This window comes from Thamnophis elegans, chromosome Z (genome assembly GCF_009769535.1).
Source record: "Thamnophis elegans isolate rThaEle1 chromosome Z, rThaEle1.pri, whole genome shotgun sequence".
NCBI classification, from domain to species: Eukaryota; Metazoa; Chordata; class Lepidosauria; order Squamata; family Colubridae; genus Thamnophis; species Thamnophis elegans.
The window spans coordinates 84928009-84951527 of NC_045558.1; the positions used below are offsets into that span (position 1 = coordinate 84928009).

The following is a 23519-nucleotide window of genomic DNA, read 5'->3' on the forward strand; positions in this document are numbered from 1 at the left end:
ATTCTGTTCTATTCATGCCTCAGGGTCCTAAGATTTCCATGACATTGTAGGCTAAAATTCTACCCTAGCACAAAGTACAATAGCACATTTGTCTGAAAAATTACATTATAGGAAAGCTTTTAAATTGTTTTTATACCTTGGTTTTGGAAGGGTTACATGATGATAGATGAATGAAGATTATCTGGAAATATTTTTGTTTAGAGAAAGAAAAACAGGCCAAAAAAGGTAGAATCATAGGGTTGAAAGGGATCATTTTGCAATGAAACCTAAGCTCCACTGTACAGCAAACCAAGAAAACCACCCAACTTTATTGCTCTTCTCTGAACTCTTTCTAGTCTCTCAACATTTTTTTTACTTCGTGGTGGCCAAAATTGGATGCAGTATTCCAAGTGCGGCCTTACCAAGACATTTCATGTGCGGTTGTACTTCCAGTGGTGCCAGAAACAAGAACTCAAAGCTCTCCATGTTGGAAGACTCCAAAAGGAGCTATAGCCACCCTGTAGGGGTGGTGAAGCAAAGGCGGGGGCCTTGCAGGTTGAGGAGAGCTGCATCTCTCCTCCCTGACTTGGAAAATTCCCCCTCATCCAAAGATGTAGAGCAGTGGTAGTCAACATGGGTGCAATGAAGCTGGGGATAGCCAGAACACCTAAGAAAGTGCAGGAGCCAAGAGAACAGTGAACAAGATTGTTTCTGGGTGAGATGATTTTTCTTTTCTTAAAAATTACCTCAAGGGGGAAAAAATCCTAGAGAAGAGATTCTAAAAATATAACAGTTTAAGCAGCGAAAGAAAATATTATTTTGATAAAGAGATCTATGCTGAAAAATAAGTTGAGAGCCCCATCTACTCACAAAAGGAACAGCGACTCCTAGACTCCTGGAAATTTACAGTAAAAGACTAAAACCACACAGCAGACTTAAAGAACTTGGAAAACACCTTGGACTATTAGAGTAAACACTGGAAGTGGCTCATTTAAATAATTGACTTTGTTTTGAAAGAAATGGATTTTGAGTGAAAAAAAAATATCCGCTGGAAAAAAAAGTAGCATGGAAATTCAAGAGGCGAGCTCCATCTACTGATGATTGGAAATTTGGACTCTTTTTGAACTAGATTGTGGCTTTATTGTTTATTTCATCTTTATTGCTATTATGGTTGGAGATTGTGGAAATGAAAGGACTTTTTAATGAGATGACTTTGTTGTTCCAAAATATTAAGGATTCAATCAATGGTATAGATGATAAAATGGAAAACATTTTGCAAAGAACAATGAATAAAGATCAAACTTCCCATGAACTGGTGGAAGCAACAGAAAGACTAGATGAAATGGATACTCAAGCCAGCAAATTGAATATGAACAGGGAAAAAATATGCATCAGAAAAATCAGCAAATGAAGCAACAGCTCCACAAAGAGGAAGACCAGATAAATGGCAAACAAAAGGAGTGGAAAGATGGATTGGCCACATCAACAAATAAATCAAGGACTGGAACAAAAATAGGACTGACAAATCAGCTGTTAAAGGACAAAAGACTGAAGAAAATAAAAGACAAATCAACAATTGGAGAGACAGGAAGATACCTTAGATAAGGAGGCTGGGATATGGGCAGACATCTGGGAAAATTGGCAGTATGAGATTGTACTGGGAGAAATGTTTAGATTGAACAAGAAAGACATAGATGCAGATAGAGATAAAGATGAGGAGTGTGGGAGGTGAACTAAAAAATGGATAATAATTGAAGCACTACAGAGTAAAAGAGATAATGGATAGAGAAAATTTCTCATTAAATATTAAAGTAACCTGATTGTAAGCTGAAGATGCAGAAATAAAATTAGACAGAGGAAATATTAGAATATAATTTTTAATAGAATGAATAAAAATAACAGATAGAAAGATTAGAAGTTTACAGATGTTAGGCACTTTTTATGTATGTTTAAATAATATAATGAGGATTACTTAAATTTGATAAATGTGACCAAAATTACTAACATTGTTAGTGTGAATTGGATTAATATGAATGATATATATTAATATGAATAATAATAATAAAATATATAACACATACACTTCATGTGATCTTGATTCTATCCTTCTGTTTATGCAGCCTAGAACTGTGTTGACTTTACTGGCAGCTGCTGCACACTGCTGACTCATATTTAAGTGATGATCAAGGGACTCGAGGATAAAACATATAAACAACGGTTGCTGAAACTGGATATGTCTAGTCTTATGAAAAGAAGGACTATAGGTGACATGATAGTAGTGTTCCGATATCTCACAGGTTGCCACAAAGAAAAGGGAGTCAAACTATTCTCCAAAGCACCTCCAAGTAGAACAAGAACTAAGGACAAATTTCCTAACAGTTAGAACAATTAATCAGTGGAACAACTTGCCTCCAGAAGTTGTAAATGCTCCAACACTGAAAGTTTTTAAGAAGAGATTAGAGAACCATTTGTTTGAAGTGGTGGTGGGTTTCCTGCCTAAGCAGGGGGTTGGACTAGAAGACCTCCAAGGTCCCTTACAACTTTGTTAAATTATTAATAAAAATATTAAAACATTCAACAGATGACTGCCCAACCTTTGCTTGAGTTATTAATTTAAGTTTCTAAAATAATCAAATGGGTTTTTCTGAGCTATAGTGAAATTTAATACTTTAATTTTCTCAATTATTGCACCAGATTAAGGATAATGGAAGGTTCTACCTGCTCAGATGGCAAATAGAATAAATAACAGGCCGTTTTGAAGTGTTTCCAGGGCAGAACAGATAGAAACAAGTTAGGTGGTACTATCTTCTGGGTCCAGAAGGTTGGACCTGTCCACCAGTCCTGAAAGATTGATACAATGAAAACCTACTGAAAACAGCAACTTGTTCAAAAGCAAATGCAAAGAGGGAGGGATGGATGGATGGATGGAGGGAGGGAGGGAGGGAGAGAAAGACAATACTTTTTGTTGGTGTCAGTGTTGGCTCCTGCCAACTTCCAAGACTAATCCCTGCAGGTTTGGTCAAGATTTTCCTAGAGTTGAACAGGAGAGATTGGCCAAATGTTTCCCAGATAGCTTTGTGCCCAAGACTATACTTCATGATCTCCCAATTTTTAGTTTGGTGTTTTAACTACACTAAACTATGCTAAACTGCCTCATACTGAAAGGATGACTTGGACTTTTTAAAATGAGCTGAACATTTTGGGGAGGGGGGAGGGGGGATTCGAGGCATCAAATAGCACCTCTGCAAGGAAAGCTGTGCCCCATCAAAGTGCTTAGCTTTGATGTTACTTCTGAACAACATTATGGAAAGTTAACATTTGGAAAGCAGCAAGACCAGGTAACATTCCTGGCATGTTCTTAGGGAGTGGGCTAATGAGCTGCCTTGTGTTCTTACAGATATTTTCAATCTTTCACTGCAACTGACCGTGGTTTCATCATGTTTTAAGACTGTCATTATTTTGTTAGTGCCAAAAATGTCTTCAATTACAGACCTTAATAAGTATCTTCTAATTGCACTTATGTCCATCATTATGAAATGTTCTGAAAGGCGTTTTTGTATACAGCCTCCCTTAGCAACTGACTCACTTCAATTTGCTTATCATCCAAATCATTTCACTGAGGATGCTATTTCCTATGTTTTCCATCTGAGCTTGGCAAACTTAAGAGGAAAGAAATACTCATGTGTGAATACCATTTGTTGACTTTAGTTTGGCATTTAATACAATCATGCCTCAGGATTTAGTAAATAAACTGGGCCTTTTAGACTTCAATACTCTTTTGCGCAATTGGATTTTTAATTTTCTCACTAATAGGCCCCAGAATGTGGGAGTTGGGGCTAATATTTTTAACATCATGTTCTTGAGCACAGGTTCTCCTCAAGGCTGTGTCCTAAGGCTGCTGTTGTTCACCTTGCTAACCCATGATTGTTACGAAAGGTTTGCTACAAACCACATTGTGAAGTATGCAGATGGTACAATAATAGTGGGTCTTATTCAGAATGATATTGAAGTAATTACTGGAAGGAGGGAGGTAGAAGATTTATTACTAGTGTAATAAAAACAATCTGGTTTTAAATGCATGAAAAATAAGAAATCATTGTTGCTTTCAGAAAAGACACCTTTGTGTATTAATGCTTCAACTATGGAGTTGGTTAGTAGTATCAAGGTTTTGGGAGTGCAGCTGATGAGGAGATTAGCTTGGTCCTCAATCAGTGAAACACTGGTGAAGCGGGCACAACAGCACCTGTATTTTCTGTGAAATATGAGAAGAACTTATCTTCCTCTCACTATCCTTACCACTTTCTATAGAGAGATGACTGAAAGCAATTTGTTGTATTGTGTTACTGTGTGGTTTGGAAATATTATTGTTTTCAAGACAGACAGATATAGATATCATAGGTACATTTATGTCTATCACTGGTGGTATTCTGCCAGTTCAGGTGAACTGGTAATGGCAGTGGCGCGATGCTCTGTCCACCCACCAAGACGTCATCACAGATCCTGAGCATATGCAGAAGGTTCTGCGCATGCCCAGACGTGCATGCTCCCGCCACCAAACCGGTAGTGAAGAAAAGAGGATACCATTACTGATGTGGATGTATATGTATTCACAGAAAAAAATGATATTAAAAGTTATCTTATCTTATTTACAATTAAACCACTTCAACTCCATTGTAATAAATCAGACTTTAAAAAAGTTAAGTATGCATAAAATTACAATTTAATTTAAATCAAGAAATAAGCAAATATAAATATATTAAAATTTACACCAACTTAATTATAATATTTATGTAACTATGATTATATGTGTATTTACCCAATGTTTGGCATGCGAGCAAAACTGTCCTGAAATTCATTCAAAGCAAGCATAGCAATATGAATCTGTAGAGGTGCCTATAAAAAGAACAAATATTGTATAGTATAAGGTTAAAAAAATACAGTTTTCCAAAAGATAACTATATTATGTTATTATACAACAAAACAGCCACAAATCTTGTGCTGTAAAGTTTAAATGATTTATTATGGCATAAGCTTTTATACTTTAAAGCCCACTGAGCAAAATACATGCTGACATCTTTAATGTTAACAAATCTGACAAAATGGACACTAATTCTAATAAATCCTATTCCTAGAACATGCTACAAAACTCATTTGTTTTTGCTCAATTTAATTTACAGTCATATCTAGCTTGAGCTGCTTTTCCAAATATCTGCCATATTCTTTTTTGCAAATCTCTTTAAGAGATTTAAATAAATTATTTTCACAAGCACATCTTTTCTTTTACAGCTTTTATTTATTTTTAAATATAATTAATGACTTAAGGATTTTAAGGGGATAGTCAACTTAGCAAGCAGTATTCTGGCATATAGATAGATAGATAGATAGATAGATAGATAGATAGATAGATAGATGGATGGATGGATGGATGGATGGATGGATGGATGGATGGATGGATGGATGATAGATAGATAGATACATACATACATACATTGCTTTTTCTACATCTGGATGTGTGTGTAAGTGTATACACACACACTTTCATATATACATACAATTTATAGAACCCCCCATCTGACAGCTGTTAATCCAAATAGTATACAAAGTTTAAAGCCGTTATAACTGTTTACACTCATAATGCCCTAATGAAACAACAACCCTCCAAACAAAACCACATCACCAGTAGAGCTTAGCTAGCTGCCTGACCCCAAAGACTGGAGGAACACCCAGATGTTCAGAGCCTTATAAAATGGTAGGTGGTCAGAGTAACCTAGATCACTGCCGGGGGGGGGGGGGGTGGAGAGGGGGGAATGCTGTTCCATGGAGCAAATATAGCCTCAGAAGCCACAAAAATCTTGTTGATACAAAGTGCAGTATCATCAGTAGATTAATGAACGTAGGGTTTATGGGTTTATGTTGATTTTTCACTATTTTAAATTCTATTTTGAAAAAAACCAGCATATAAATAAAATTAATTTAATTCATGTGCATTCAATAAATTATTTTTAAGTTCAATTATCTTTATATATATTCCAAATAAACTAACCTCAGGTTTGCTGAAGTCAGCAATAAGATAGGTTGGATTATACAACTGCTTCTCCAATGGTTCCTAGGAGGAAAAAATAATCCATATATAATTTCCAAAATGAAGAAATAATCACAGGCAAACTGAATTAAGATTGTCCTTATTTTTCAAACTCATGCATTAATATTAGAACAATAGCAGAAACAATCCAAAAAATAGAATGTGATCCCGAAGATAGTGGAAAAAATAAAAATGTTTTAAAGAGAGTTTCAAGAAGATAAAATCCCACCATTCTCCACAGAAAAATCACCAGCAACAAGGTATAGTTGTTGAGCTAATCACAATGAGCATAATCTTTATATTGTTCCACAATATCAATTAACAAGTACTGTACTATTGCTCCAACATCCACGCACCAAAACTCTTTTAGGACAGGGGTTCCCAACCCCTAGACACAGAGGGCATCAGTCTGCAGCCCATTAAAAACTGGGACTTGAAAGTGAGCTCTATCCATGCATGTATAGGATCCAGGCAGCACATGAAATCATGCCCCTTTTCCAGGCAGAAAAACCACATTCCATAGAACCCGTTTCTAGTGCCCAAAAGATTGGGGACAGCTGTTTTAGGATATTAAAATGGGTGAACTATTTATATGGGAAGACTGTTGCTGTTCTTGTTAATTTACCTATGGTTTACTCAATTACTTTTTTCAACCCAACCATATGGGCTAAGTTTACACAATAGACTAAAAGTAAAGGATCTATTTAAAAAAAAATCAATGTAATATATTCTAAACAACTTATGAATATTTGATGCATATCATCAGATTCTCATGGGATCCTATTCTTTCTAAATTCTCAGACACTTTGCCTTGAATTGGTTATATATTCTGTTCTTTCCTGTCTTGTCCTATTTTAAAACATGCTTAACTAGTTCAATGAATTGTTTATTCAGTGAATTAGTTCTTGGTTAGTAACCACAATTACTAACTACCATTAGTAACCACAACCACAGCCCTTAAAACCTGGCTGTTCCGACAGGCCTGGGGCTAATGAGTTTTTTGTCCCCCTTCGAATGATATGGTTGTTGAGTGTTTTAAATTGTGGTATTGTTTTGTTCGTGTTCTTTTTTCTTATTTGTACCCCACCCACCCCCCGACTTGGTTGTGAGCTGCCCTGAGTCCCCTCCGGGGAATAGGGCGGCAGAGAAATATAATAAACTCAACTCAACTCATCTCACAATTGGAACTGACAATTTTATTGTTAAGTCATGTGGTGCCTAAGAAGAAAATCACATGACCATTATAGGCTTATGATCCTACTTTCCTTCCAATCATTAAGTTAAATGTTGTGGTTGCTAAACAAAAAAAAAATGTGATTGTGCCTTATACTTTTACTTCTGCCTTCTATATTAACTGCTTCTCACAAGTCAGTTGCAAAGCCCACAAATGGTGATCACATGAATGAGGCATATTATGATGGTTGAAAATGCACTCTGGTTGTGAAGTTATTTTTTTAAGCATTGTCATAACTTCAAAGAGTCATTAATGGGGCAGTCAGTAAAGAAGGACAACATATATATTATTTAGATACAGCTGAAACTTTTAGATCAGAAAAACTCAGAATCGATTCTCTAATGAAACTAATAAAAAGATGTAACAATCATATTTCTGACCAAAAGGCATAAAAATAAAACAAAGCTGAAGGAAAAATAGATTTTTAAAGGACCAATAATTAGAAACAGGCACACAAACAATAAAATCCTCATCAAGACATTTAGGACAACTGACATGCCAAAAGGCAGCAAACCTCACTCCCTTGTGTAAAAGCCCTAATAAAGATTACAAAGATTTTCAGTTTGCTATCAGAAGCATTTAGAACCTATTTTTATGCCAAAGAACTTGTTATGAAGTTGTAAAAGGTAACCAAACTTTTATACTTACCATATATATATAGTTTCTACTTTGGCTATGCATCAAGTATACATTCAAATTTGTACCAAATAAGTATTACTGGTTTTCAGCATATGTGTGTACTTTCTTCATATACAACACATTCCTCTTCCCTTTTCATATGGCCAGGTTTTTTTATATATATAACTTATACACCTCAATACTGGCATTCAACTCATGAATTTTATCAAACAAAGATTTAATAATGTTTGCTAACTGTATTTGCCTGCCTCATTAAGATTTTTCATTCTTTCTGATTATTCTCCATACATTAATTCATCACATTCAGGTCAATAAAATCTAGAAGAATGATTACACATACTGTTAATAATTATCTTTAAAGTCACTTACAAAATGAAATACTTTAGGTATCTTTACTTGGACAGCTATACCACCATGTAAATAAGGTTCCATATCTGCAGTATTCCCAATGCTGAAGGAATAAGGTGATATCACTGAAAGAGAGAGAAATTAGTTTGAGGGGTTTTTTATTTTACTTATCTGATAATCTTAAATAAAAAGAAAATGAAAATGTTTATCGTTCTACACATCTAGTTTGACTTTTACTGTTTTGAATTCAGTTCTGACCTAATCAATCTATACAATGGTAAGCTAATTCTTTATCATACATAATTATATAAAAATGGAACAAAATTCATTACAAAGTAATGAAAATCTGTTCCATGACTACAAAAAAAACTATATAATAATCAGACTAATATAAAATGATAATATAAAATAATATAAATGATAATATAAAATAGTAATATGCAGAACTCTCTGGTTTGGAAATGGAACATTCCAGGGAATCCTTCTACAGACTACTGTATTTTTTGGAATATAAGATGCACCTTTTTCCCCTCAAAAAAAGAGGCTGAAAATCTGGGTGTGTCTTATACACTGAACATAGCATTTTTTGTCTTACGAAACCCTGCCCCCTTCACCAAAATGGCCATGCATAGCCTTTAGGAGCCTTGCAGAATGCTCCTGGGAACTGTGGAGGGCAGAAATGAGCGAAAAATGGGCCATTTTTTTGTTCAGTTTGCCCCCCCCCAGCCCCCCAGGAGCACTCTATAAGCCTCCTAAAGGTTAATTCATTCCCCCCCCCTTTTTTTTACAAAAACTGGGCCCGTTTTGCTCATTTTGCCCCCTCCCCCGGAATACTCTACAAAGGCTCCTAAAGGCTATTCATGTCCTTTTTTTGTTTAAAAAAAAAAAAACTGTGTCCGTTTTCGTGAAAAACGGGCCTTTATGAGGAGGTCTGCAGAGTGCAAAATCTTTTTTTAAAAATTTGCCTCTTCAAACTTTGGTGCATTTTATACTCCATTGTGTTTTATATTCCGAAAAATACGGTATGTTCTTCTAAGGTAGTTTTGTTGGTTTTTCTAAAAATAAATTCGATAAACCTAAGTGAAATGTTTGGGACATGGAATTCCAGACAAAATTGGCCTGTTTATACCTAATATTTAACTATTGGCCACTAGCAAGCCTCTTGGATGAAAAGCAGGAAGATATGTCTATGAAATTTATAAATAACATTGGTTGGGATTGTAACACAGAAAATAATTTCAAAATAACATTGGTAGTTTAGAGAAGTAAGAACAGCCAAGACTTTTAAGGTTTTCTGGAAGGTTAAAAGTTGTTCTTCTTTGCACGTTTTCCAAAGTTTCAACATCTTTTTCATAATGTAGTGACAAATAGTGGCTGCAGTATTCCAGGTATGTCCTACTAAGTGTTTATAAAATAGCACTAATACTACTAATAGATTTTGATTCTACACCTCTGTTTATATAACCAAAGATTATATTAGCATTTTTGGCTGCTGCCACACTGCTAGCTCATGTTTAAGTGATTGTGCACTAGGACTCCAAGAACACACTCCAAGTTTTCTTCTTATTTATATGTTAAGAAACTTTTTTTTATTATGTTTGACTTTTATACATTCTGAGCCTTTGCTTTTCTGATTTCCTCTTTGCCAATTCAGGCTAGCTATTATTAATCTGCCTTAGTTATGTGTCTTCTTTCAATTTTTTTGGATTTGTCCTTTTTGTCTTTCAATTGATCAGAGAGATCTTATGTGCACCATGCTGGTCTCTTCTTGTTTTTCTTTTTCAGTGGTATTGTGTTGGATTGGACTTTTATGGTCATATTTTTCAGAGTTTCCCATCCTTTTTGAGTTGTTTTCCCCTTTAGGATTTTTATCCGGGCCGAGGTGGCGCAGTGGTTAGGGTGCAGTACTGCAGGCCACTTCAGCTGACTGCTATCTGCAGTTCAGCGGTTCAAATCTCACCGGCTCAAGGTTGACTCAGCTTTCCATCCTTCCGAGGTGGGTGAAATGAGGACCCAGACTGTGGGGGCAATATGCTGACTCTGTAAACCGCTTAGAGAGGCCTATGATTCCTATGAAGCGGTATATGTCTAACTGCTATTGCTATTGCTATCCATGGGATTTTTCTTAGGGTCTTTCCCAGTTTGTTAAAATCAGCTCTTTTAAAGTAAAGACACTGTTGGTTATATTCTACTGCTTGTGTTCACATTATATTGAATTCCAATATGACATGGTCACTCACTCACACTTGAGTGTTCTGGAGACTTCAACTCTCTCACTTCTTCTCAATTAGTAAGAAATTAGGTCCAATATAGCTTTTCCTCTAGTTCACTCCTATACCTTTTGGATGACAAAGTTTTCAGCTAAGTTGGTTGGGAATCTGTTCAATCTCCCACTTGCTGCAGTTTGTCTTCCAATTAATATCAGGGTAGTTAAAGTCTTCCATTACAGTATGTTTCCTACATACATTAATTAACTGATTAGCAAAGACTTCTTTTCTTCTGCTTGGTTGGGTGGCCTGTAGTATATGCTTATAGCAATGTCATTCTTTTTTCCTTTTATATTGACCCATATGGATTCTAGGTTTTAATCCTTGGTGTTGTGCATTTCTGTAGAGATGTAGTGAGATAATGAGATTTTTCCATGTAGATCTTTATAGATCATAATGAATTGCATCCAGAAGCATATGGTAACCAGTGCAACTCACACACCTGCTCACGCAAATCCATGAAGACCTCCAAATTGTACTTCTCTCTTAAATGGGGAAATGCAACCTTATCCAAAATTAAAGATAGAGTATCCCCAGATCTAGGTCTTGATAAGATTGAATCAGAGGCAGTTCCTCAACATCCAAACGTGCACAAACTCCAAAAACTAGGACAGAACCTGGACTGCCTTCGCTGATCAGTTGAAGATTGACATATTGGGTATCATGAGTCTACTTATATTTAGGATGGCATTGTGGCTCAGCAGTTAAGATACCAGGTTTATTGGTTGGAAAGCCAACAGTCAAGGTTGGCTCCATGTCATGCAAGCCACATCACAATGGAAACGTTTTCAGACAGTGTTGGCTCAACACCCTTGAAATGGAGATGAACACTGTCTCCTGTAGTTGGCAATACCCTATAGATGCTATCATTTCAAAAAACTTTGGCCTTTCTTTTCCCCACTTATGAGTTCTCCTTAAGATCTTCAGTATTGCCTACAATTGCTTCATCTGCAATCTTCAATTTGGTTTTCTTTGTTGGAATTGTTTGTGATTTTAAGAATAATTTTATCTAAGAACTTCTTACTATTTTGATTTTCTTTCCCATTAGTTTGACCTGCTAGAAAAAAATCTCAGATTTTTAAAAATCCACTTTAAGTTGAAGAATTTGAAGTGGTACAGCATAATTCTGCTCCAGTGATCAGTTTGGAACATGCATTGTACTTAAAGGTGTGCATTTCAGAGGAAATATTATTTTTCCTTCTGAAGAATCCACCCATACTCCTCCACTGAAATTGTTCTAAGGTCATTCTTTTCTCAGACACCTAGGGTAGGGATAGTTTACAGTGTCTGAGGACATGACATTTATTGAAGGCAGTACTGTCAAAAGTATCTCAGGATTTCATATTCTCCAAGGTAAATACTTGAAATGTTCCAACCTATGCTAAAAAGTGTGTCCTGGTAAATTATTTTTTGTGTTACGTCTAATGCTCTGTGTGGCATGACATAAATCTAATACATTAAAATAAAATAAGAAACAATGCTTACAAGTGGACTGTGTAAATTTCATTGTGCTGTCTATCAAAACCATATAGTAGCTATTTTTGCAGGTATTATTAATCTTTATTAATAAATTATACAATGGATACAAAATGCATAAAATATATTCAGGAATCTTTAGGAAGGTAAAATAACCAAGCATCTAGAATCCTTTTGTAAGAATTAACTTATTAACCATTTTTCCTATGATAGTAGTGTATTGTCCCCCTACTTCAAAATTCCATTAGAACAGACATTTTGTATATAAATCTTTCTTGTTATAAATTTAATTTATAAATATATGATTTTACTATTGCTGCAGTTTGAAAAAAAAAATGGCTTACCACTTATCTGATGGGTAGATCCATTTAAAGATGTCATTCCATTAATTTCCCGGAAAGTTACAAACTGTCCAGTTTCAAGTTTATGAGGATTATTATCAAGGCAGGTGACAATACCACAAATCGCCTGAAATTGGAATCCACCAAATATAAAGGAAAAGTAAGATTGCAGTAAAAATTCAAACACAATTCTTATTCTTGACTTGATTCCTGATAAATACACGGGCATGCATTTTTCTTGGTAAGATTGGTAAATTTTTTGGAAGTTTGTCAATACTTTCAATTGGAATATTTTTTAACCTCCAGATATTAGGCTGTGAGAGATAACTAACTACCTTCCACATCTAAGGTAAAAATATTACCTCTCCTAATCTTATTTTAATTTTATTTAATAATTCCAAGAGTGGAGGATTAACACAAACATTAATATGAAAATTACTGTATTTTAACAATGATCATAATTAAAACTCTACATGCATATTCAGACTTACAAAACTATAGTAGAAGGTATGCACATACTGACTAATGCATCCCTCCCCCAATGGAGTTCTGCTGTATGACAATGACAATGCTGGTTGAAAATTTTTCCAAAATAAGTAAATAAAGATTTTTTTTCCATTTTATAAATTTATTCATAAGAGTAAATGGGTATTGATTAAAATATTTGGTTGGCTTGGTAATTTCAACTTTTTTGTGGATGAATATTAGTAAGTAAGGCATGTGAAAATATCTCTCATTACACTGTAAATAGAAAAATTAAAATCAGTTCATTTAGAATGATATTCAGCCTTAAGGACTGCAAATGTATTAATTACAGGTGGTCTTTACTGACTGCAATTGGAACTGGCAACTCTGTCACTAAGCAACTCAATAATTAAGCACAATTTCACATGACTGTTCCATCTTACAATACAGGTTATAACCATAATGGAGCCTGTCCATTAGAGTCAAAAGTCAGGAGCATATTAATTGATCTATTTTAAGTGAATGAGTCCCCATCCCAGCTCTCCCCAATGCATTTGTTAAACAAATGTACAGGTCATTAAGTATGCATGGGGTAAATTGAATGGGGAAGATGATGGTGGGACTAGTGCAGTAACAAGAGCAGTGGAATTTGGCCACCCAAAGCCTCCCCCAAGTTAAAGCATGCACTGCTTCCCAACTCTTGGGGCCCGTCACTTGGTCCTCTTCCACACCCAGCTCTGTACCCATCCTGTCACCAAATGATCCTTTTACTTTTGAAGATCTTCAGAGCTCAAGAATTCAGGATAGGAGGGCAAGCTCCATTACTGGGCCACATGGCAGAAAAGAAGCCATCTTTTTCTGAGACACTGACACAGCCCTTTGTTTCATCAAAATTCTTTCCTTATTACATTCCCACTTTTTCTTCTGGTACACACATGGGCATGCATAGCTTATACTCCCTCTTCCAGCAGACTCACGTGGTCATACACTCTCTTTCACACTCACTTTCCTTCCTTCTTTCTGCAAATGCACATGCACATGGGCACATACTTCCTCTTCCAGAAAACTCAGAGCCACACACTCCCTCTACTCTCCCTCTTTGTTCCTGCAATCACACACACACATGCAGCCACACACTCCCTCTTCCAGCAAACTCACGTGCCACACAATCTCTCTTCCCAATATTCCCTCTTTCTTCCTATAAATACATGCACAAGGCACACACTCCCTCTTAAAGAAGAATTGTGCAGCCAAACCCTCCCTCTTTCTCCCAGTGAATGTACACCATTGGCAAACGTTTCTCTGTTGCTGGAAGAAAGGAGGAGTGTGTGGCTATTTGAGTTTGTTGGAAAAGAGAGTGTGAGGCCATGTGTGTGTATGTGTTTCCAGAAACAAAGAAGGAGCTTATGGAAGAGGTAGTATAGAAAAGGGAGAGTGTAACCATACGAGATTACTGGAAGAGGGAGTGTGTTACTATGTGCATGCATGCATGCATTTCCAAGAAAAAAAGAGTGTGGAAGAGGGATTTTATGGAAGAGGAATGTGTAACTTTTCTAGTTTGTTGGAAGAGGATGTTTGCAAGATGAAAAAGTGTAGAAGAGGAAGTGTGTGGAAGAGGGAGTGCGTAACTGTGCGAGTTTGCAGCATGGGTGGGTTGCTGCCTGTTCACTTAGCGCACGCTGCCAGTTCACTTCATGTTGCTTTATGTGCGCTGCTGGTTCACTGTGCGCACATGCAGTTGCCTGTAAATTTCATGCGCAGAACATGAAAAAATGACTAAAAAACAATCTGGTAATAGCAGAGGTGACTAGGGAACCAGTTCGGGGGCGTGGCCAGTTTGCCGTCCCTACCAATTTGGCGACCCAGTCCCAGTTTTTACTACCGGTTCGCCCGAACTGATGCAAACCAGCAGCAACCCACCTCTGGTTTGCAGATAGAAAGAGAAAGAGGGGAGCAAAAGAAGGTTTTGAGAAAACAGAGAGTTGTGTTAGAAAAATATTTAAACAAAACTCTTCACTTTATAAATCAATTATATTCCAAAGATGTTATACAAATTTGCAAGTGATTGGAAGAAAGATGAGTATATCAGAGATGTACCGTATTTATCGGCGTATAACACGCACCGGCGTATAACACGCACCCCCCATTTTAACACAAAAATTTGAGTAAAAATTTTTTTCATTAAAAATAAATGACTTGGAAGCTCGGAACTTAATGTTGGATTAAAATTTATAACATTAGAACATGAATTATAACATTAACTCCTCTTAAAAGGCAAATATGAAATGAAAAAAACACCTCTTTGAGCAAAAAAACTTAATCAGAATCACTGCTTTTTGGAAAACCAAAAACCTCTTCCTCATCTTCACTCTCTCCCTCTTTTTTCCCTTCCTTCCCCCTTCCTCTTGCCTATCAACTTCATCCTCTTTGTCTTTCTGCTCTTTCCCTCTCTTCCCCTTTTCTTCCTACCTCCTTCCTTCTCCCTCCCTTCTTCTTTTTCTTCCTTTCTTCTTCCATCTTCCTCCTTCTCCTTCCATTCTTTCTCCTTCCATCCATCTTTTCTCCTTCCATCTTCTCCCCCCCCTCCCTTCTTCTTTTCCTCCCCCCTCCCTCCTTCCTTCCTCTCCTTCCCTTTCTCACACACAGGAAGGGGAGGGGGGCTATCTAGTCGCTTTCACAGCATAATTTCTTTATCTAACTTTTAAAAAACAGTGTGCAAATCAAACGAGATTTTCGTAACCTGCGAAGCACCAAGTTATATTATGTTGTTACAAATTCGCAGCTACTCCATTCTTTCTGATAGGGAACTACATTTCCCAAGATGCCTCAGGTCCTCAAAGCGCTGAACGCAGCTTTGCAATTGACTCCAGCGAGGCCTGGCAGCCGCCGGCTGGGGTGGTTGTCAGGGCGATGCGGAGCGGACGCGCCGTTTGTTACTGCTTCCAGCAATCAAGACGGACAAGGGAAGCGACTGAAACGGACGCTGGCCGCAGGAGAGCGAGGCTGCTGCCAGCCGTTTCACCTTGCGCAGCGAATTTGACTGGGTCCCGGGGCTTCTGCCGGGTGGCAGAAGCCCGGGACCCAGTCAAATTCGCTGCGCAAAGTGAAACGGCCGGCAGCAGCCTCGCTCTCCTGCTGCGGCTTCTGTTTCAGTAGGGAAGAAAACTTCCTTTCGCTTCCCGAATTTGACTGGGTCCCGGGGCTTCTGCCGGGCGGCAGAAGCCCGGGAAGCGAAAGGAAGTTTTCTTCCCTATTGAAACAGAAGCCGCAGCAGGAGAGCAGGGCTGTTGCCGGCCGTTTCACCTTGCGCAGCGAATTTGACTGGGTCCCGGGCTTCTGCCACCCGGAGTATCGGCGTATAACACGCAGGCAGGGTTTAAGCTTGCAATTTTAGTTTTAAAACTGCGTGTTATACGCCGATAAATACGGTAATTATGTTTAAAAAGTTACCAAATCAGTGAGGCAATTTCACAAGTAGCTGACCATGCAAAGGACTTAACCACAATCTTGGAATACAAATCTGACACTAATCTTTATTGTGATGATGGCTTAAATATAAACTTCCCAGCTGCAATTTCAAGCAAATGTACAACATTCAGGAGGACAAGTTTTGAACTTTTTCTTTATGGATATTAACATTGTTGTTTATAATTACTTGTTAAACATACCAGAGATAAAAAAAGGTTGTATTCTATGAGGATGAGCTGGAAAGAGTGACTTAAATTTAATCAGTTACCGTATTTATCGGCGTATAACACGCAGTTTTAAAACTAAAATTGCAAGCTTAAACCCTGCCTGCGTGTTATACGCCGATACTCCGGGTGGCAGAAGCCCGGGACCCAGTCAAATTCGCTGCGCAAGGTGAAACGGCCGGCAGCAGCCCTGCTCTCCTGCTGCGGCTTCTGTTTCAATAGGGAAGAAAACTTCCTTTCGCTTCCCGGGCTTCTGCCGCCCGGCAGAAGCCCCGGGACCCAGTCAAATTCGGGAAGCGAAAGGAAGTTTTCTTCCCTACTGAAACAGAAGCTGCAGCAGGAGAGCGAGGCTGCTGCCGGCCGTTTCACTTTGCGCAGCGAATTTGACTGGGTCCCGGGCTTCTGCCACCCGGCAGAAGCCCCGGGACCCAGTCAAATTCGCTGCGCAAGGTGAAACGGCTGGCAGCAGCCTCGCTCTCCTGCGGCCAGCGTCCGTTTCAGTCGCTTCCCTTGTCCGTCTTGATTGCTGGAAGCAGTAACAAACGGCGCGTCCGCTCCGCATCGCCCTGACAACCACCCCAGCCGGCGGCTGCCAGGCCTCGCTGGAGTCAATTGCAAAGCTGCGTTCAGCGCTTTGAGGACCTGAGGCATCTTGGGAAATGTAGTTCCCTATCAGAAAGAATGGAGTAGCTGCGAATTTGTAACAACATAATATAACTTGGTGCTTCGCAGGTTACGAAAATCTCGTTTGATTTGCACACAGTTTTTTAAAAGTTAGATAAAGAAATTATGCTGTGAAAGCGACTAGATAGCCCCCCTCCCCTTCCTGTGTGTGAGAAAGGGAAGGAGAGGAAGGAAGGAGGGAGGGGGGAGGAAAAGAAGAAGGGAGGGGGGGAGAAGATGGAAGGAGAAAAGATGGATGGAAGGAGAAAGAATGGAAGGAGAAGGAGGAAGATGGAAGAAGAAAGGAAGAAAAAGAAGAAGGGAGGGAGAAGGAAGGAGGTAGGAAGAAAAGGGGAAGAGAGGGAAAGAGCAGAAAGACAAAGAGGATGAAGTTGATAGGCAAGAGGAAGGGGGAAGGAAGGGAAAAAAGAGGGAGAGAGTGAAGATGAGGAAGAGGTTTTTGGTTTTCCAAAAAGCAGTGATTCTGATTAAGTTTTTTTGCTCAAAGAGGTGTTTTTTCATTTCATATTTGCCTTTTAAGAGGAGTTAATGTTATAATTCATGTTCTAATGTTATAAATTTTAATCCAACATTAAGTTCCGAGCTTCCAAGTCATTTATTTTTAATGAAAAAAATTTTTACTCAAATTTTTGTGTTAAAATGGGGGGTGCGTGTTATACGCCGGTGCGTGTTATACGCCGATAAATACGGTAATTGGAATTAGGAAGAATTTTTACCAGTCTGATATACTGTATGTAACTGAAAGAAATTTTTAAAATAGCTTTGTTTCTAAAGTAGATCTGAAAATGTGTTTTTTCCTTCATTTATAATAGTTAAGCTTGTAAAGAATTGAAAGTGAGTTTGAAAGTATCTAAAGAAGTTTAAAAGATATATTAGAATTTATTTTAGAAATATTTTTTTAAAAAAGTTTAGAGGATGAAAAAAAGGTTTCTTCCTGCAAAGAATCAAAGTATAGCGAATGTTGATAATATAAATGATAGTCTGTTAAAATTAGTAAGTGCAAGCTGAAATACATATTATTTTCCACAACAAAAAAGTAGACATGGTTGAATTGATTATTTTAGTCAAAGGAAAGAACATACGGAATTTTGTTTTCATTTGGAAACTGCTTCTAGATTTTGTGCTTGTGATGGAAAAATGAAACTTTTGTTTTGGTTTCATTGTTACAAAAATAGCTTGTATATATCATTGTGTAAAAATAAAAAGTTGAGGCAATAATGTTATCTATTACTGTGCTAAAGAGTCAAAAGTCACACTTTGTTTTCCCCTTCTGCCTCACATTTTGTCCTTTGCCCTTCCCTTTCTTTTCCATTATTTTTATTTTCCTTTAATATTAGAAAAAAATACATTTTATATTCTGATAAATTATTAATATTTTGATCCATTAAAAAAAGAAAATCAGAGGTTTTAAGCAAAATGTTACACGACTGTGACTTGTGATTTTCTGCCAGCTTCCCTCACTGACTTTGCTTGTCAAAAGTAGAGTGTGAAAGTTTTTGTTAATTATAAAGAGGTAAACTCACAATTGTACTTATAACTGCTGTAAAGAAAATCAGAAGCTACTTCTTTGCATTTTTTTCTACTTTTCTGTTATGTATTTTTTTCTTTCCTGCATTTTTCTTTTTATTTTCTTCTTTCCTTCTTTCTTTTCTTTCTCTTATTTTGTTAGTTTGTATTTATTTCCTTCTTTAAAGTATTTAATAAAGTTATCTTTTAAAAAAGGAAGCTGGCTGTGAACATTGGAAATGGCAATCATATGACCATAGGATTATGTGACATTTAAAAATGTGTGGCAGTTGCCAAACACCCAAATCATGATTACGTGACTGTAGAGACATTGCAAAGGCTGTAATTTTGAAGACCAGCTAAGGGTCATTTTTTTCAACACCAATGGGACTTCAATATCACTGAATAAATGGTAAGTAAGCAAGGACCACCTGTATTATAATTTCATTTATTTTTATTCCAAGGACATATTTTGTGAAAATGACTGATCATCCTCTAGAACAGGGGTATAAAACACAGGGCCCACAGTCCAGATCCAGCCTGTGATGTGGTCAGATCCGGCCTACAGGGATATCCTGGAAAATGTAAGGAGCCAGTCCACATTGCTTCGGCCCAGTCTACCCAATGTGAAGAGGAAACATCAGCTTTGGCTCAGTCTACCCAAAGCAAAGAGGAAACATTGAGCCAGCATTGCTTTGGCCCTGTCTACCCAATGCAAAGAGGAAGTATGCCAGCAGCTTGGGGAGTGGTGTCAAGATGGCCATGCCCACCCAATTGGCCATGCCCAGTGAGTGGCATCAAGCTGGCTACACCCACCCAATTAACCACAGCCAATTGGCCACGCCTGCCCAGCCCCCTCGAAGTCAACCACAGCCTTGATGCGGCCCTCAATGAAATTGAGTTTGACATCCCTGCTGTAGAATATAAAAGAAGATATTTCCTATGCCAATGAAAAAAATGTAATTCAAATTAATTAACTAAATTATCCACTATCTGTATCACTGCACTTGAGAAATTAACCTTTAATATAATTGAAGTATAATGAATGCCCAAGAAGAATGTTTGTCAAGTAAGAACCATTTTACAATATTCAAGGATATCTAACTATAATGAATAGCTAATGTCTGAAATTATTTTAAAATTCTTAACACAAAAATTTATTTTTGCAACTATATAGCATGAAAAAAATTAAATAATATAAAATGGTACAGAAAAAACTACCATTAAGTGCTAAACATTTCAAAAAATAAAAATTAACTAAACATTTTCAAAAGCATATGGTATAATCTTTAGTAAGCAATACTTCTGAACTACTTTATCAAACCCATGGCCTTATCGTAGCTTTGCCCACCTAATTATGCTAAAGATCTCTTGAGCAGGAACTAAGGCATTTTGAGTACTGGATGCTGTTATACTGCACTGAATTTATCTTTTTCTTTCCCACATCTAAAAGCACATTTCCCATAAAAGACAATTCTGATGTACTACCTATAACTGCATAGCATACAACATTATCATCTGCATAATACTGCTGTATACTTTTTTCTACATATGAATTAAAAATTTTAAGGATTTAAGTTAAACCACTTAACATATACAAAATAAAATACATCAATATTTAAAACATTCTCACCTGAGATATGTTTGAAATGAAGATTTCTTTTGGTTCCTCTCCTGTGGTATCTAGGACTTCAAATTCATCACCAAAGTCACAAAACAGACGTGCCCATATTCCATACACATCCGCACTTATAAACTGTAGGAACAAGCCAAAATAATGACAATTAAATTTCACAAGCTTGCATAAAATATTTTATTTTGCTACTGTTGATGAAAAAAAGAAAAGTTAATATGTTAACATTTAATACAGATTTATAATTGGCTTATATTGAGTTTTTCAGAATTTGAACAAAATAATAGATACTCATCCAATTTCTTTAGATCTCTGGCCAAGTTGTAGTTTTGGAATTACCCTTACAAAGCTTTTAGTCACATTTGTACTATAACCCTTAGAGGCGGGTTGCTCCCAGATCGAGCGAAACGGTATCAGCGGTGGGAGGCTCTGCCCACCCGCCCGGATGCTTCTGAGCATGAGCAGAAGCATTGTGTACACGCACAGGCGAATCAGTAGTAAAAAAAAATGGAAACCCACCACTGATAACCCTGGATATAAGTAAGAGTTTTTGCTTCTTTTAGCTAGCTTGGATAGGAATGTGTGAATTTAAAACAGCTTGAACCAAAAAATAAATAAATAGTAAAAGCTGTTAATTCTACTAACTTTTAAAAAGTCAAGCTTATAGAGTATGTGAACACATTACAAAAGTCCAAAGATTTTTTAAACATGTTAATTAACTACAGTTAGCTGCTTTTTTTCACAAGGGACTGCAGATGACAACTTTAACTTCAACTCACTTATTATCAGGGTAGTCACGACTAGATGCTTAGATACAAAAGAAGGAAAACAAATCATTTTTGAGTAATCAAATAAAAATGACTTTCAAAAGCAATCAAAATTTTATGTTAAAGATAATAGCATTCAAATATGAAATATATAAAATTAAAAATTGATTTTAAACATTAAAATTATTTTAAAAATTGAATTTTTTTTCAAGGGAAAAGTAGAGGAAGTAGACGTATCTAGCCACTCTGAAGTCTTATCTTTGAAATTGAGGAAGTCCTAGAAAAAATGAAAGTCTGTATGCAAACTAAACACAGCAATGGAAAAACAATTACAGAAAAAAATGAACCCCTAGAAGAAGAGCGATGAAATCATGTTACTCAAAGAGGACAAAAAAAATAAAAAAAGACTGTCCCTGTCACTGGAGCTGAATAATCAATTTCATATCCTCCCTCTAGAAGAAAATATGTAGACATTTAGAGAATAGTCTTTATTAAGTGTTACGGTGATAGTAAGGAAAGTAACTCAGACTATCACAAAGAAGAGTAATCCACTGAGCTCCCCAAAGAATAACTGTGTGTGATGGTGATTGCTGATTCTCTTCTGAGAGGAACAGAATCAGCAATTTGCAGGCTATGTATGAAAATATGTTGTCTACAAAGTGCAAAGATCAAAGATCAAAGATGTGACAGAGAGGTTTACCCAAATAATAAATTCCATTGATCATTAACTCTTTCCCTGCTTTCATGTTGGAAGAAATGATACAACAAAAAAGAGTCTGAAAAAATATACAACTAAACAGGAAAACAAATTAATTAGGATTGGATTTATTACATTTATATGCCGCCCTTTTCCCCGAAGGAGCACAGGTAGTGTTCTCATCTGTACTTCTAATAGAAGGCCAAAGGAATGGAAGATTTTTAGAGATACTGCTGGCTCAAGAGATAGTGCCACTGAGAGAACTTTGGATTTTTGGACTATGGTTTACATTACCTACAGAAAAAAATTCTGGCAAGAAATTAGTTGTACCTCACAAGAACCAATGTATTTGAAAAATATCTGACTTAGCTCATCCAAAAGGTTTTAAGTTAAATCTGAAGAGGGAAGGAAGCCAGTTTTTAGGATCAAACCCAAAACATTAACCCCAAAACAACAATCAGACATTGGGGAATGGAGTGGTGAAAAGGAAGGGAAACTCCGGTATCAAACAGGAAACACAAAAAGCAAATAGAGGTTCATCCAAAAAGGGCTTAGATCTATGTACACTAATGTTCAAAGTATGAGGAACAAACAAGGAGAATTTGAAGTCTAAGTACATGAAGGCACTTAGCAACATGATATTGTTGCTATTACTGAAACTTGGTGGGCTATAACGGTGGGATGGAACTCACAAGTAGAATATACTACTAAAAGAACATAATTTATTTCCCAAAAAACCACAACCCCGAACTCAAAAACAGGAGGAGGAGGAGTTGAATTGTACACAAAGAATTACCTTAATAGGTGGGTGCTGTGTATGGCAAAAAGCATTAATCTTCTTCTGCAGTGACATTTTCATCTCAGTTAATATGACACACTTTAAAAAAAATAGTCCAAAGATAAATCTTAGATTAACACAAGGTCGATTATAACCTGTAACTTATAGACAAACAAATTTATCAGATAATCCAGTTTCTTTTATCTAAACCAAATAAAGGTTTCTAACATTCAATTACTATAATATGAATAAATGTTTATGGTATAAAAATCTAACTCCTCAGCTAGATATGTCAAAAATACATTAATATACTTTTCACTTCTGCAAGGAACTATTTTCTCTTTATTTTAATAATTCATCATATAGTTATTGAACTTGTGCCAGTAACTGTTTTACCTGATTATATGCTATAATAGTGTTCTTACCAATTAAAATGCCTAATGCCGTACTTACAAAAAAAAAAAAATCTGTAACAGAGAGCTAGAGGCAGGGGATCCTTTGACTGAAACTGGTTCTACTCACCTCATGTCAAGAGACTAAAAAACTTTTTCAATTATTTTGAGTTCTTTCCATAGTATTTGTTACATTAACATCAACCTAAATTTTGTGCAGGTGATATTTATAACACAAACATAACCATTAAGATTGAGTAAGGAAGGTTCAAACACCATTTTTTTTAAAGCCAATGCCCAGGGGAAGACACACATAACTTAATATAAGCCTATAGAATATCTAAGATCCAGCAGTAAAGCATATAAGACAGTCCTAAACTAAAGACCAGCAGACTCCAGCTAAGGATAATCAGGAAACCTGGTGATGTAATTATGTGCATACTATCCTAATTCTTATCTAAATGATGCACAAAATAATTCACTCAGATATAAATGAAAATTTCTAAACTAAGCAGAATCCAGAAGGATTTACAGCACTG

General features: G+C 36.6%; 1 protein-coding gene across 5 annotated transcripts in view; it reads right to left on the reverse strand.

Moving 5' to 3' along the window:
- Nucleotides 1-23519, reverse strand: part of UBA6 (ubiquitin like modifier activating enzyme 6) — a 116408-nt gene that overhangs the window by 71557 nt on the left and 21332 nt on the right. For all 5 annotated transcript variants that reach the window (XM_032236973.1, XM_032236976.1, XM_032236975.1 and 2 more), the window contains 6 exons: nt 22607-22687; nt 20347-20469; nt 12370-12493; nt 8304-8407; nt 6023-6085; nt 4796-4872 (listed from right to left, as the gene is read on the reverse strand). In XM_032236973.1, coding sequence (XP_032092864.1) covers nt 4796-4872; nt 6023-6085; nt 8304-8407; nt 12370-12493; nt 20347-20469; nt 22607-22687 — 572 coding nt within the window. The remainder of the gene's footprint in view (nt 1-4795; nt 4873-6022; nt 6086-8303; nt 8408-12369; nt 12494-20346; nt 20470-22606; nt 22688-23519) is intronic.